Source organism: Schistocerca gregaria, chromosome 7 (assembly GCF_023897955.1).
Source record: "Schistocerca gregaria isolate iqSchGreg1 chromosome 7, iqSchGreg1.2, whole genome shotgun sequence".
Classification (NCBI taxonomy): domain Eukaryota; kingdom Metazoa; phylum Arthropoda; class Insecta; order Orthoptera; family Acrididae; genus Schistocerca; species Schistocerca gregaria.
Window position 1 is genome coordinate 156,585,016 of NC_064926.1, and position 15,928 is coordinate 156,600,943.

At 40.3% G+C, this 15,928-nt stretch overlaps 1 protein-coding gene across 1 annotated transcript in view; it reads left to right on the forward strand.

Moving 5' to 3' along the window:
* Nucleotides 1-11,935, forward strand: part of LOC126281509 (hemicentin-2-like) — a 2,121,475-nt gene extending 2,109,540 nt beyond the window's left edge. Inside the window, exon 6 of the mRNA XM_049980531.1 lies at nucleotides 10,665-11,935. Coding sequence (XP_049836488.1) covers nucleotides 10,665-10,780 — 116 coding nt within the window. The 3' untranslated portion in view covers nucleotides 10,781-11,935. The remainder of the gene's footprint in view (nucleotides 1-10,664) is intronic.
* The last annotated feature ends 3,993 nt before the right edge of the window (nucleotides 11,936-15,928 follow it).

The window sequence follows — 15,928 nt, forward strand, 5'->3', positions numbered from 1 at the left end:
CTTCCCTAACCCGAGCTTGAGCTCCGTCTCTAATGACCTCGTTGTCGACGGGACGTTAAACACTAACTACCACCACCACCGCTATCGCAGTTGGCTTTAGGTGAATGACCTGTAATTAGAAGATAGTCACCAAAAGACGAATTTTGGAGGGTAGTGCCATTTTTTTCTTAGCAAGCGTTCTTTATATCTGGTAGTGAAGGCACGTCCAGTTTGTCCTGTATAGTAAGAGGAGCATGTTTTGCTGACAATCTTGTATACATCAGAATTTTCTAAAGGGGAACGAATAGAATGTAAATTATGAATAAAGTTTTTCCAAATTTTTATTAGTAGAAAAAGCAACGTTGCAATCGTATTTCTTTCCAAGACTGAGTTTGGTCTGATAAGAGATAGGCCCCACGAAAGGAACAGAGGAATATTTATTTAATTTTTTTTTTTAGTTAGACTCGATAACAGAATTACCTAGCGTAGCAGTTCTTTTAGCAGTATTCGTTTTAAGGACGTCATCTACTATGTTAGGTTTATACTCGTTGTTAACTGCTACTGTTTTAAGTAAATTGATTTCGTCGCTGAACTTTTCTTTAGAAAGTGGTATGGAAATGGCTCGGTGAACAGCAGAATGAAAGAAGGCTTTCTTATGCGATTGTGGATGAGTAGAAGATGCAAGAACGATCTGGTTGCTATATGTTGCTTTACGAGAAATAATGAAAGAAATTTTATTTGTTTCTGTGATAAGCATCAAGTCAAGGAAGTTTAATGGACTGGCCTCATTTTCAAATTCAATAGTGAAAGAAATTTTCTCATGAAGATAACTGAATAGGTAAAAAATGGCTGTGAGCACTATGGGACTTAACATCTGATGTCATCAGTCCCCTAGAATTTAGAACTACTTAAACCTAACTAACCTAAGAACATCACACACATCCATGCCCGAGGCCGGATTCGAACGTGGGACCGTAGCGGTCGCGTGGTTCCAGACTGTAACGCCTAGAACCGCTCGACCACTCCAGCCAGCTGAATAAATTAAAAATAAGATCAGCACCGTCAGCGGGTCCTTTGATGATTAGAATATCGTCAACATATCTGGAATAAGAAAGAATGCCTAGTGATGCAGCTGGAAAACAATTAAAAACGTTTTCTTCTAGGGAGTTGATGAAAATATCAGGGAGGATACCAGCTAATGTATTTCCCATAGCGAGACAACCGGATTGCTGGTACAGATGTCCATAAATTCGAAATGGTTGTACCTGACTACGACTGAAATGAGATTCATGAAGTATGTGATTTTTTCATCTGAAATATCTTTTTTGAACCGACGTAAATTTATTTCTACAATCATAAGCGTTTTCTGTACGGGGATGTTAGTATAAAGATTTTTGATATCGAAAGAAACTAAATTGGTGTCTGAACTGCATTCTAAATCTTTTATTTTTTGGACTAAGGTGAGACTATTTGGGACGGAAAAATTGTTCACAAAAACGAATGATTTTCACAGAGTTTCATGTAGAAATTTGGCCTCATTATGGTATGCACTATTCATACTATTAGATATCAGGCGTATCGGATGATTAGGTTTGTGGATTTTAAATGGAGACCGATGTTTTGGGGGCTGAGGGTTCGTGTTAATGAGCATTTTCTTCTGAAATGGTTTGAGTAGGAAATTAGCGCTGCTGATGGTTGTCATGACCTCTTTTTGTAAAACTGGAGTTGAAACCTGGTTAAATCTTTAAAAATAGTGACCGAGGGCTGTTTTCTTTCAATTACTTCCGAGAGTGTTAGTTTGTTGTGTTACCGGTGGTACACAGCAGTGTGGACAGGTTTGCAGATGAAAAACTGAACGACGCACACCTCGTACGTAATTACTCTGATTGCAATAGGAAAGCAGCACGATGACGCTGTACTGCAGTGTTGCCACAGCGATAGCAATTACACTGGAGCGCCAATGAAACTGATATTGGCATACCTGGTATTCAAATACAGAGGTACGCAAACAGACAGAATACTGTGCTGCTGTCGGCAACGCCTATAAAAGACAATAAGTGTCTGACGCAGTTGTCTGATCCATTACTACTGCTGCAATGGCAGATTTTCAAGATTTAAGTGAGCTTCCAAGTGGAGATATAGTCGGCGCACGAGCGATGGGACACAGCGTCTCCAAGGTAGCGATGGAGTGGGAACTTTCTCGTAAGACCATTTCACGAGTGCACCGTGAATACCAGCAATCCGCTAAAATACAAAATCTCCAACATCGGTGCTACCGGAAAAAGATCCTGCAAGAACCGGACCAACGACGACTGAAGAGAATCGTTCAACGTGACAGAAGTGCAATCCTTACGCAAATTTCTGCAGATTTCAATGCTGGGCCATCAACAAGCCTCAGCCTGCGAACTATTCAACTAAACATCATCGCTATGGGCTTTCGGAGCCTTGATGACTCCACGACACAAGGCTTTACGCCTCGTCTGGGCCCGTCAACACTGACATTCGGCTGTTCATGACTGGAAACATGTTGCCTGGTCGGACGAGTCTCGTTTCAAATTGTATCGAGTGGATGGACGTGTACGGGTATGGAGACAACCTCATGAATCCATGAACCCTGCATGTCAGCAGGAGGACTGTTCGAGAAGGTGGAGGCTGTGTAATGGTGTGGGGCGTGTGCAGTTGGCGTGATGCGGGACCCCTGATATGTGTAGATACGACTCTGACAGGTGACACGTATGTAAGCGTCCTGTCTCATCACCTGCATCCGTTGATGCCGATTGTGCATTCCGACAGACTTGGGCAATTCCAGCAGGACAATGCGATGCTCCACACGTCCAGAATTGCTACACAGTGGCTCCAGGAACACTCTTTTGAGTTTAAGCGCTTCTGCTCGTCACCGACCTCCCCAGAAATGAACATTTTGAGCATATCTGGGATGCATTGCAATGTACGTTTCAGAAGAGATCTCCACCACCTCTTACTGATTTATTGACAACCCTGCAGGATTCTTGGTGTCAATTCCGTCCAGCGGTACTTCAGACATTAGACCAGTCCATGCCACGTCGTGTGGCTGGACTTCTACGTGCTCACAGGGCCCTACATGATACTAGGCAGGTGTACCAGCTTCTTTGGCTCTTCACTTTACATCGCACTTGTTTTGTACCTGTCTGAGACTTGAGCCGTTAGTCTATGGTGGACATTGTACATCTTGGTAACTCAATATGGCAGGCTTTGTTCAAAGTTGTGACAAACTGTATAAACTATAATTAAGGTATTACTCTGTAACCAAAGTTCACCGCCGGCCACTGTGGCCGAGCGGTTCTAGGCGCTTCACTCTGGAACCGAGTGACCGCCACGGTCGCAGGTTCGAATCTTGCCTCGGGCATGGATGTGTGTGCTGTCCTTAGGTTAGTCAAGTTTAAGTAGTTCTAAGTTCTAGGGGACTGATGACCTCAGAAGATAAGTCCCACTGCGCTCAGAGCCATTTGAACCGAAGTCCACCGTTACTGGATACCAAAATACCGAATAAATATCCTTTAACAATATTCGAAATGCCATAGGCAGAGTTTGTTTTCGTCACGCATGTCATACGCGGCCACTAATGATATTCAATTAGGGATTTTCAGTTTCTAACAAGCTAGAAGTAGAATAGCAGTGAAAACTGGGTGGCTCATGAAAGAGAAAACCGACATATTAGTACATGTTGAGGCAAAATAATAGTAACCAGCGACTTGGTTCTAACTGAAAGGACCTCGTGGTAAACCACCAAAAGCTGCTAGTAGTTTCAATAATCTTTGCAAAACAAACTGTCATTAGAGTATAACTGCCATAGGTAATGAAATACCATTACGAAACTTGGGCGATGGGGACCATTACGTGTTCCGCTTATTTTGATCGTCACAATGAAGAATTATATGTCCCATTGATTTGCAATGGTAAAGTTCCACCAAACTTCCTGTTCGTGTGGTTGTTCAGGGTGCTTCAAAAGGGTGAAAAATTTGGGAATAGAGATAAATGGAAACTACAGTTACTTTACACTTATTTATTGCCGGCCGCGGTGGTCTAGCGGTACCAGACGCGCAGTCCGGAACCGCGCGAGTGCTACGGTCGCAGGTTCGAATCCAGCCTTGGGCATGGATGTGTGTGATGTCCTTAGGTTAGTTAGGTTTAAGTAGTTCTAAGTTCTAGGGGACTGATGACCAAAGAAGTTAAGTCCCATAGTGCTCAGAGCCATTTGAACCATTTTTTAACTTATTTATTTATGCCAATGTTTACTACAGAGTATGCCATTACTGAATATCACACGCACTTTTGTTTCTTGAATATCACACCCACAAGAGAGCTCTCCCTCGGAGGTCACCTTACTGGAGCTAGAAACGTTATGCGTTGCTGGGCCCAACATTCTAAAAGGATTCCGGATATTCCCTTTCGTATTCTTGCTTTAATTTCTTCGGTAGTAGGAGGTCGAGTATGTTAAACGCCTCTCATGAGGTGGCTACACAAGAAAAAAGTCACACGCTGTCAGCTCAGGCGATCTTGTGTGGCATGCAGTGTCACCGTGCCTTGAACTGACACTGTTACCAAACAGTCGTCGCACAGCTCACAACGACATCGGCGCCGTTGCTCCGTCATGTTGAGTCCAGCTGTTAGTAGGTCAATTGCAACAAATCTTTCCTGAGTGGCAACACACCGAAGATACGGTACAGTGGTGGCGTACCCATCGTCACCTTCAAAACAGTAGAGGCTTATAACGCCGCTCCATGACATAGCGCACCATACAGTAACTTTACTGCCGTGCTACGGAGTCTGTTGTAGCAGTTGTGGATTTTGCTGAGGCCACTAGCGCAAATTCTGTCTAGTGACATATCCACTGGAGAGGAAGTGAGCTTCGTCCGACATCCACATATTGTTCATTAAATCGTTGTCGTCGTCGTGCACTTTTGTTAAAATGCGTTCAGCGTTTTGTCTACGCGTTAGCAGACCGTTAGATTCAAGTTGCTGAAACATCTGCAGATCGTACGGATAGAACATTAAATCCACTTTCAGTATTCGATGAACACACTACGAGACTCTGCGTGACCTCGAATAGGGCACTATGGGCTTCTTCTAAAAACAGATTACACAGCCCTTGAATTGTATCCCGCACGAACGGTTCGGTGGCTCCCTGCAGATTGCTTCTTCATTGCAAAACTCGTTGTTTTAAAATAGCGGACGCCCATGTTGACTGCAGGCACTAAAAGGACACGACAGTGCCGTCCGATGTTGAAATGACACCGAAATTCTCGACGCACGGACTTAAATTTCCATTCTTGTAACAGGCTCTTACCGCAAAAGTGCGCTACACAGCGTTCCATTGCTCCACGTTTACTGTTTACTACGTGGGAAGACAGTGCCAGTAGCATTCTGTATGTCGTTCGACGCCAACTGGCCCGCAGTTTTGCCACAACAACTTCCAAAATTTCCGATCATTCTGAGTCACACCGTAGTTGTTCTAGTCTGTCCTACGAGCGATTTGATGGTCTGATGCGCCATAGTATTTTGTGAGAGACTTCTCCGCATCCTACAGCACCCTACTTCCAATTGTTCTGCTTAATGTGTTGAAATCCTAGTCTCCCTCTACTGATTTATCCCCCAATCCCTACCCCACTTCCCATTTCCAACCATTACCAAATTAACTATTTCTTAATGGTGAGTATGTATTCTATCAACTTATCCCCTGATTTTGTTTCATAAAGTGTGCTCTCCTTGATGCGGCACCTCTTCCCTAGTCATTCGACCAGTTCAGGTAATCTTCAAAATTCTTCTTTGGCAACTATTCAAACAATTTTCGATTCAGGCCAACGTATGTTCCAACTTCTTACTGACACAGTTACGATACTATTTGGAAACCTTTAAATTTTATTTATTCCTTCTAAATTCAATTCATTACCCAAATTTCTCCATTGTTTCCATTACTATTTACTCCATGGACATAGTCAATAACTGGGGAGTATGCTATAACTCCGTCTGACTCTATTCTCAGTTATAGATTCATTTTCAAGTTCTTAGACAGAACTTGCTATGATTCCAACGTGTCCTATCCTTTTGTGTGTGACACTGACAAATACACGTATAGCGAAAACAGACGTGGAGCGGTCGGGGATAGTGCAAAAGTAACACAAACGTGAGTCACCATTAAGTTCGGCAGCACAAGGGAGAAAATGTCAGTGCTCAGCTTTGCAGGTTGTGTGATGCACAATTAGAGGCTCTCTCTGTTGTCTGGATGCTATATGATAAATATTCATGGGAGGCCATCTTCAGATGTTTGATCACTTTATACACAAAGACAAAACCTAAAAATTAAATATTGTTTCTAATCGTGGCGACATATTACAGTTTTTGAGAACGGTATGAGAATCCGTATTTATATTCATACACACACTTTTCGTCTCACTAAACGTTTAGAAACAACATTCTAACAATTTAGATAATACCAAAATGTTAAGATGTTACATTTCCATAGAAACACAGGTGTTGCTATTCCTAAGATGAGAGAAAGTGGTTACAATATCATTTATACATGGATTTCATTTGGAAAAATAACATTTATGCACATGTAAGAGGACATTATTTTATGAAACGATTTCATCTACTAAATACTTGTTTCTTTAGAAAAAAATAAAATTCCGAAAGTGGTGAAAAAAATTCTATTTGTACACATAAAATACTTTTATAAAAAGTTCTCTGTGAAACATTATTTGTAATTGTTGTAGCAGATTAAATTCTTTTTCTATTATTTTCTAGATAACGACCTAAGTGTAGTCTGCACAGTGTGTGTTGCAGTAGGTTTCCGTTAAATTTCTAATTGGCATCTGGTACTCATTATAGTAATGGCCAGGTCTAGAAAGTTTATGCCATACCTACTCGTTGCTCAGTTATGAACATTATGTTTTCATGGAAGTAGTTAAACAAATGGGTTAACTCACTAATATCTTCTTTTGTGTAATTGGTTAAAGTATCATGTCATATATGTTGTAAGGCAGTAAATGATGTTCTGCAGATATGGTGGTAGGAATTGAGAGTATTGGCTTCAAAGTTGTTTATAAATATTACAGCTAGGTATCCACATAGGTGTGATGTACCATGGCCATCTGATTGCTTGTAGAGTTTATTGCTGATACACAACTAAGAACTAAATTTTTATTTATTTTAGCGATGTGTTTCAGAGATGTGACTGGTAACAGTATAATTATTGTTTTGATCAATGTCAATAACAGTCGAGATGAAACCTAACATGCATGAAACTAAACACCATGTTAATTAGTATCAGCGTTCTATAGATCCATAAATCCTTGCTAAAGACAAACGACTAGACATCCATGTACACACTCCATATGTACATACACCAAAGAAAATGAAAACACACACACACACACACACACACACACACACACACACACACACACACACACACACACACACACACACACAAGCACACTGCCCTCTCCTCCCCTTTATATTTACCAAGAATTAATTATTTGCAAATTTCTATGGCAGTACATCTCCCACTACCCACTGCAACCTAAATCCTTCTGAATGTGGTTAGTGTATTCATCTCTTGGTCACCCTCTACGATTTTTACCCTCCACACTGCCCTCCAATACTAAATTGGTGATCCCTTGATGCCTCAGAACATGTCCTCCCAACTGATCCCTTCTTCTGGTCAAGTTGTGTCACAAACTTCTCTTCTCCCCAATCCTATTCAATACTTCCTCACTATTTATGTGATCTACCCATCTAATCTTCAGCATTCTTCTGCAGCACCACATGTCGAAACCTTCCATTCTCTTCTTGTCCAAACTATTTATCGTCCATGTTTCACTTTCATACATAGCTACACTCCATACAAATATTTTCAGAAACAACTCCCTGACACTTAAATCTATACTCAATGTTAACAAATTTCTCTTCTTCAGAAACGCTTTCCTTGCCATTGGCAGTCTACATTTTATATCCTCTCTACTTCGACCATCATCAGTTACTTTGCTCCCCAAATAGCAAAACTCATTTACTACTTAAAGAGTCTCATTTCCTAATCTAATTCCCTCAGCATCACCCGACTTAATTCGACTACATTCCATTATTCTCGTTTTGCTTTTGTTGATGTTCGTCTTACATACTCCTTTCAAGACACTGTCCATTCGGTTCAACTGCTCTTCCAAGTCCTTTGCTCTCTCTGACAGAATTACAATGTCATCGGCGAACCTCAATGTTTTTTTTTCTTCTCCATGGATTTTAATACCTACTCCGAATTTTTCTTTTGTTTCCTTTACTGCTTGCTCAATATACAGATTGAATAACATCGGGGAGAGGCTACAACCCTGTCTCACTCCCTTCCCAACCACTGATTCCCTTTCATGTCCCTCGACTATGAGACCTGTATAGAAATAGCGTTTTATTTTTATCCAGTAGACAATGCCACAACTTACCCCAAAGACGAGGCCAACACGCACGTGTCATATTGATGCACAGAAATCAACCTGAAGAGGGATGTTTAAAATCTTAATTTGCGTTGTGGAAGCATATAAATTTTGACTGATGACAATGAATTTGTTCTTTCAGTCAGTATCAATAGCAGTCATTTTAAAGCCATATCAAGAATGTTCACATTTAAAGTTCAAGTGATCACAGCTAAGTATGTGGAACTAACGGCGATTCGACACACTCTCAGAAAAAGGAATAAGCAATGTTCGTCATTATAAATTTGTGTTATCATTTCATTAAAGTGATTGCAGCTGCTAGCCCAAAAGAGTGCTACTTACAAATCAATGTATCCCATGCTGCCGACAGCGTCAGACTTGCTGAATACTTCATTTTACACTATCTAGCTATTAACGCCCCGGTTGTCACTGTATGTAAGTTTGCCATGCCTAAGAGACCAAACAAACAAAATAGAAAGTTTGAGGCTGTGCAACATTATACAAGCCAACAGAGCTTTATTTTGTTCCTTTTTTTGGGGGATATTTGCTTTAGAGAATCGTCTATTATTTACTTTGAATGTTAATCGGTCCAGTTTTGAGGAGATATAAGCGGAAAAAGTATATGTTAATTATCTGTCCAATGCTTGTATTTCAAAGAAAAAGAAGTGAATTATTTTTGCCATTTCTGAGTTTATTGATGATATACACTGCTAGCCATTAAAATTGCTACACCACGAAGATGACGGGCTACAGGCGCGAAATTTAACCGACAGTAAGACGAAGCAGTGATATGCAAATAATTAGCTTTTTAGAGCATTCACAGAAGTTTGGCACATGTGGCGACACCTACAACGTGCTAACATGAGGAAAGTTTCCAACCGATTTGCCTGGTGAAACGTTGTTGTTATGCCTCGTGTAAGGAGGAGAAATGGGTACCAACACGTTTCGGACTTTGATAAAGGTCGGATTGTAACCTATCGCGATTGCTGTTTATCGTATCGCGACATTGCTGCTCGCATAGCTCGAGATCCAATGACTGTTATCAGAATAGGAAATTGTTGGGTTCAGGAGGGTGATACGGAACGCCGTGTTGGATCGCTACGGTATCGTATCACTAGCAGTTGAGATGACAGGCATCTTATCCGCTTGGCTCTAACGGATCGTGCAGCCACGTCTCGATCCCTGAGTCAACAGATGGGGACGTTTGCAAGACAACAACCATCTGCACGAACAGTTCGACGAAGTTTGGAGCAGCATGGACTATCAGCTCGGAGATCATGGCTGCGGTTACCCCTGACGCTGAATCACAGACAGGAGCGCCTGCGATGGTGTACTCTGCGACGAACCTGAGTGCACGAATGGCATAACGTCATTTTTTTCGGATGAATCCAGTTTCTGTTTACAGCATTATGACAGTCGCATCCGTGTTTGGCGAGATCGTGGTGAACTCACATTGGAAGCTTGTATTCGTCATCGACATACTGACATATCACTTGGCGTGATGGTATGGGGTGCCATTGGTTAAACGTCTCGGTCACCTCTTCTTCGCATTGGTGGCACTTTGAACAGTGGGCGTTACATTTCAGATGCGTTACGACCTGTGGCTCTACCCTTCATTCGATCCCGGCGAAACCCTACATTTCAGCAGGATAATGCACGACTGCATGTTGCAGGTCCTGTACTGAGCCTTTCTGGATACAGAAAATGTTCGATTTCTGACCTGGCCAGAACATTCTCCAGATCTCCCACCAACTGAAGACTTCTGGTCAATGGTGGCCGAGCAACTGGTTCGTCACAATACGCCAGTCACTACTCTTTATGAACTGTGGTCTCCTGTTGAAGCCGCATGGGCAGCTGTACCTGTACACGCCATTCAAGCTCTGACTCAATGCCAGGCGTATCAAGGCCGTTATTACGGTCAGAGGTGGTTGTTCTGGGTACTAATTTCTCAGGATCTAATCACCCAAATTGCGTGAAAATGTAATCACATGTTAGTTCCAGTAGAATATATTTGTCCAACGAATACCTGTTTATAATCTGCATTTCTTCCTGGTGTAGCAATTTTAATGACAATTAGTAAACAATTACTTGTCTTAATTAATTTTCATCATATGCTCTAAAATTGTGACTGGTAACAGTAAATTTATTCTTTCTTTCGTTGTCAATAGCACCTATGGTAAAGCCTAGGCTGCATGAAACTGATTGTTCTCTTGTGTGCCATTGCAGGAGAGCACCCAGCAGCGATGCAGCATGGCGAGCTCGGCGGGGCAGCGACGAGGAGCGCATCGCTACTTCTTGCAGCGACGTTGGCGCTGCTTCATGCGTTGGCCGCTGGCAGGTGATGCGGCCGCCGTTAACTGGGCGGTAGCGTCCTCGCACTGCGCATGCGCTGACCGTAGTCGGTGACGCGTCCACACACTGCGCACGCGCTAGCTGCCGACTGGTGACGTTCTCACCTGCGGCGCATGCGGCGGTCGCCAGCTGGTGACACTTACCATCGGCCCGCATGTTCTGTCTGCTGACTGGTGATGCGTCAACCGACTGCGCATGCGTCCTGGGAGCGGAGCGTAGCATCGCCTCTGGGATATTACACTTCTGTGACGCTACACGTATTTTACATTCCTTTTTGGGGTTCACACCTCGTGCGATGAGTAGAGCTTCACCCCTTTACATTTCCAGGGTGAGGCTACACCAAAAAACTGTACACATAGTTTGCTGGTCCATCACGATTGAACTGTTCAACACAAAACCAGAAACTTAAACAAAAATATAATCACCAGACATTATTTTAAAATTGTTCCACTTGGAAGTGTTGACTGCCGTATGCGGCGACATCATTGCTGCAGGGAACTTTTATGGATTTAGAGAGACTGCTGTGGAGGAGTGACCTCTTCACTTCTCACATAAACGTTATGGGAAAACGTGCACCTCAAGTTATGTCCCTATAATGTGGAGTGACAAGTGTTGTTATTTCAGTTATGATCTAGAATTTCATACTTGGCAGTCAGATGTTAAAACCGAATCATTAAGGCGTTGTGGTATATTGTTCTTGCGACTGTACGCTTGAGAATGTGTGATGTCGGTACCTGCGTAACGTCATAAAGGAAGAAGATAAACCCAAAGTGCTCTGAGAGATTTAGTATGTTGTGTGAAGAAGCGCCAGGGCGCCCCAGTAATTCATAATTCGCATGTTGCATCTACAATAGTGATTAGTTTTCTTTGGAAGTTATTCCTTAGCTGTAATGTCTAAGAGAGAGTATGATTTTGCAGAGTCTTGTTTTGTTACAATGGGAAAAATAGGTGAAGGCGTATAGCAAACAACCTAGTCTGGGTCTGTTGACAGAGAGACTGATTTATACAACGTAATGGCGTAAAAATAAACGTATTTCTCCTTGGTTTGATGTTCAGATTACCTTTGGTTGTACACAAGATGTAATTAAACTCACTGTATTCTCTGTAAATTGTGAGAGGTATTAATAAATGTTTATATTATATGCTATGTTTCACACACCATTATTTCAGACATGCCATCCTCCCCCCCCCCAAAAAAAATACTGAAATACTGCAATATACCTACATGCCCAAATTACATAGCGTCCTGATTCCAAGGTATTGTTCAGTGTTCAGGGAAATTTACTCCTACAACATGTAGCAGTAAAGCAATCCATTCAAGATTAGTTCATGAAGCAGCTATTGGTTTTATTAGATTCAAACACAAATTCCTTCATATCTGCAGATCCATACACATAAATACAAGTGTAATGCGTACCAAAATTACTTAAAACACATAAACACACACTATCTCTCTCTGTTTCTCTCTCTCTCTCACACACACACACTCTCTTTTTTTACTTTCTTTTAGTGTTCATTGGCCATGTCACTGATTTGTAACTTATTACCATAATTATTACTGCAATAAGCTTTTTTCCAGTCTTCTTGAGAGAGTATCTTGTTCAGTTTCAGTAACAATTGAAGAAACTTACTAATATTGTATTTTTGATAAATGCGACACGAAATAGCTGTAGATTACGGCAGCAGTACTTTGACAGAACTATTGGATAAAAAACTATTGCCAATAATAATATCAGAGTGAAATTATACTGTCATGTTACACAGCCAGTACAAGAAAATTACATAAAGACAGCTACCGTCTGTGTAGTGGAAGCTATGAAATCGTAACAAGAAAATAGATGTAATAGACGATGAACAGCTATTACGGTAAGTACATTTCATGACAAAACATGTCTTTAATATGCAGTATGACTTATCTGAGACAGAAGTATATGCAGCTATTATAAAATTACTGTACTGCATCTTAACTCCTTTGATATTAATTGCCCGATATGCATCGGAAGTATATCGCAGTGATTTTATGGAAAACCGTGCTAAAGGAGGAAACAATGTGGACGGAATAGTACAGGGCAAGATTTATTTCGACTCTTCACCACTCTGGGCATCATGCATATCAAAATGCTCATACATCATCTAAGAATACAACAATATAAATATAACAAAAGTAAGTATATGAAGTCTAGGTTGAATACGAAAAATAGATATTCTAATATAAAAAGATTTGTTCACCAAGGAAGGTATTTAGAATCCTGCCATATGTTCATCCATTAATGCAGTTATTCAGAAATGCCCGTTACAAACTTGAAGGACTTGTAGAGTGAAGTGAATACATAATATTTTGAACAGGATCCCACGGTTTCAATTCAGAGATTTAGGTCGTCCACTCCTGCTTGAGGAGTTGAATTAGGCGTGACGCAGTACAGTTATCGAAAGGAAACATAACGAAACATATGTTTATCACATAAGCACATTGGTTTGCACTAACGCTTAACATTACGTGTTAAAATTATCCAAAAACAAGTAAGAAAGCAGAATATTGTACGAACATACTGTAATATTTAAGTGTTAATACAAGAAAAATGTGCTTAAATGACAAATGGATGATTCGTTATGTTTAATTTCGAATTGTTACCTGATTATTGTACTACGTCACCCCTTGTTCAATTTCTCAAGCAGAAGTGGATGAATTAAACATCTGAATTGAAACCGTCGTAAAACGGAAACGGTACGTTGCCAGACATGGGTCCCTATTAAAATTATTATGTACTCACTCCCATCTGCAAGCCCTAGAAGTCTGCATAGTCCTATAATTAGTATTAGATTAATGACAAGTTCACTCAGCTGTAAATGGTCTTGAAAAGACATTTATTCAAAAATTTACAAACAGTTTAAAATTTGTTTCATATTCTTGACATTTCTATGCTTGTCTGCTGAGATACCAAAGAAGCAGAAATTCATTTGCATTTGGAGGTGAACTAAGCACGTCGGTAAAACATTTCTAAACGAACAACAACTACAAAACTGAATAAGCAATTTGCAGAATTTAAAAGTACAGGGAATAATTTTTTCACTTAACGTCTTCCTAACTTCACTGACATCTTACATTCTCTTCTGACGCCCATAGCACTACTGTTTGACTAATTCATCGAAGTAATGAGAGTAGATAAAGAGATTGAACACCAGACGGATAACGATGGCTTTTCCATAACTGAGGAACCATGCCGGCATTAGCGGAGTTGAGGTTTGAATGAACGTACTAGTAATTTAATGTCCACTATCATTTTGTGTTTTAGTTTATAGTTTTTTTTTAGCATTTCACTCTGAAATCTTTTTCTGTGTTATTAAATTATACTCCATCTTTGATGACATTAATTTACTATTTAGCGCAGTATTAGCTGCGATGAAAACCAGTAAGTGGTTGGCAGTGTGGGGTGACGAAGCTAAAACATTGACTTTCATACAATTATTGATGCACATCTCGACACTAGGCCACTCAGAAGACGCGTTGAGTTGTGCATTTAGGAATATTTTCACTCGTTTGAACACGTGGCTTACATCAACGTTTCGCCACCAGCAGATTTATCCAAAATAGGCAATCACGTACAGCATGTGGCTTCGCCCCTCAAACTGTCAGCGTTTCTAGCTCCAAAACTTAAGTTGATAAAATTTCATTTAACTGATTTGCATATAGTTCGTTTAAATACCTCAGCTACAAGATAGAAAAAATGATGTCCTATTTAAAATCTCACAGCCTGTTATTGCATCTCTCAGGAAAATCATTAAATAAACTATATTCATAAATATCGTTTACATCTCTTCAAAGACCAAAAAACGTTTGGTCCTTAGACTACCGGTTTAGGTTAGCAGTGATCATCTGCAGCTCTGCATCAAAACAAGGGAAATGAAATGCAACTAGTAGACTGATTACGTCTCACTTTCTAGAACAATAAAAATATGCCACAATGAGAAATTATTATTTTCATGGATGTGGAAATATGCATGCGCTTAAAATATGACGAGACATATATGTTTTATAAAATGTCCTAACATAATAAAGCCTTAGTGGAATCTTCACAAAATAGACACAAAAATCAGTTTAGCGTTGTCGCAGATGTTTAATATCTGGTACAAAGTAGGCCACGGTGCCGGCAGAGTCATACTGTCAACAGCGCTACTGTTCATAAGAAATTGCAGGACGGTAGCCCTGACGTAAGTAAGCGCTATAAGCTCATTGGATGTCGCTGGTGTAAGTCTATGTGTATTTACCGATTATAAACTGTAAAGAATTCAATAAATGAAGAGTACAATACGTAAAATCTATGGTGGATTTACCAAGTGTATTAGTTGTCACAGTGATAAAATGTAATTTTTAAAAACGCCAATAAAGTAAAATTTAAAATTGTTATAAATGAAATTGTTAAGGGATAATATATGACTCTGAGACGCTCTTGTGGTCATTTTAGATAAAAATAACATATACAAGAATATGCTAACTGAGCTAATAAAATAAGATAAATCGGATAGAATAACTAGGAAAAGAAGCGAAAAGAATGAAAAGAAAGACTAAAGTAAGTAATAAGCGACTTGGCGTAGCCGCCAGGATGCTGCATAGGTGAGAAGTCAGAGGTATTCAGTCGCCAGAGGGCCTCATGTAGTCTGCGACACTTTGTTCCAAGCGAAGTGTTATAAAATATTGTATCAGTCACTTAATATACAGACAGCAGTAACAGTTTTAAAAATAAATTTGAAATTATATCTCCTTGACAACTCCTATACCATACATGAATTCTAGAATAGGAATAAATAAATCTGTTGGTATAATATATGTATTTTGGCATTTTCTGCCATTTAAGGGGGTGGGGAAGGTAATAAAAATTTTAAGCTTAAAAAAAGCCTTAATTCCTATATGCATTTCTTATGCACTTAACACGTTCCATATCATAACGGTTACCGTGAGATTGGTCAACAGACAATCAAACGCGAGATTAATACGAACAAAGTCAGAAAGTGGTGTATACATGAAGGGCTTATTTCAGTCGTGGTGCAAGCCCATTTTTATTCACTGAGTGCCCTAAAGTTAAATGAGCGCTGAAAAATCTGCAGTTGAGATACCAGAAATATCCAGGCATATGGCTTCT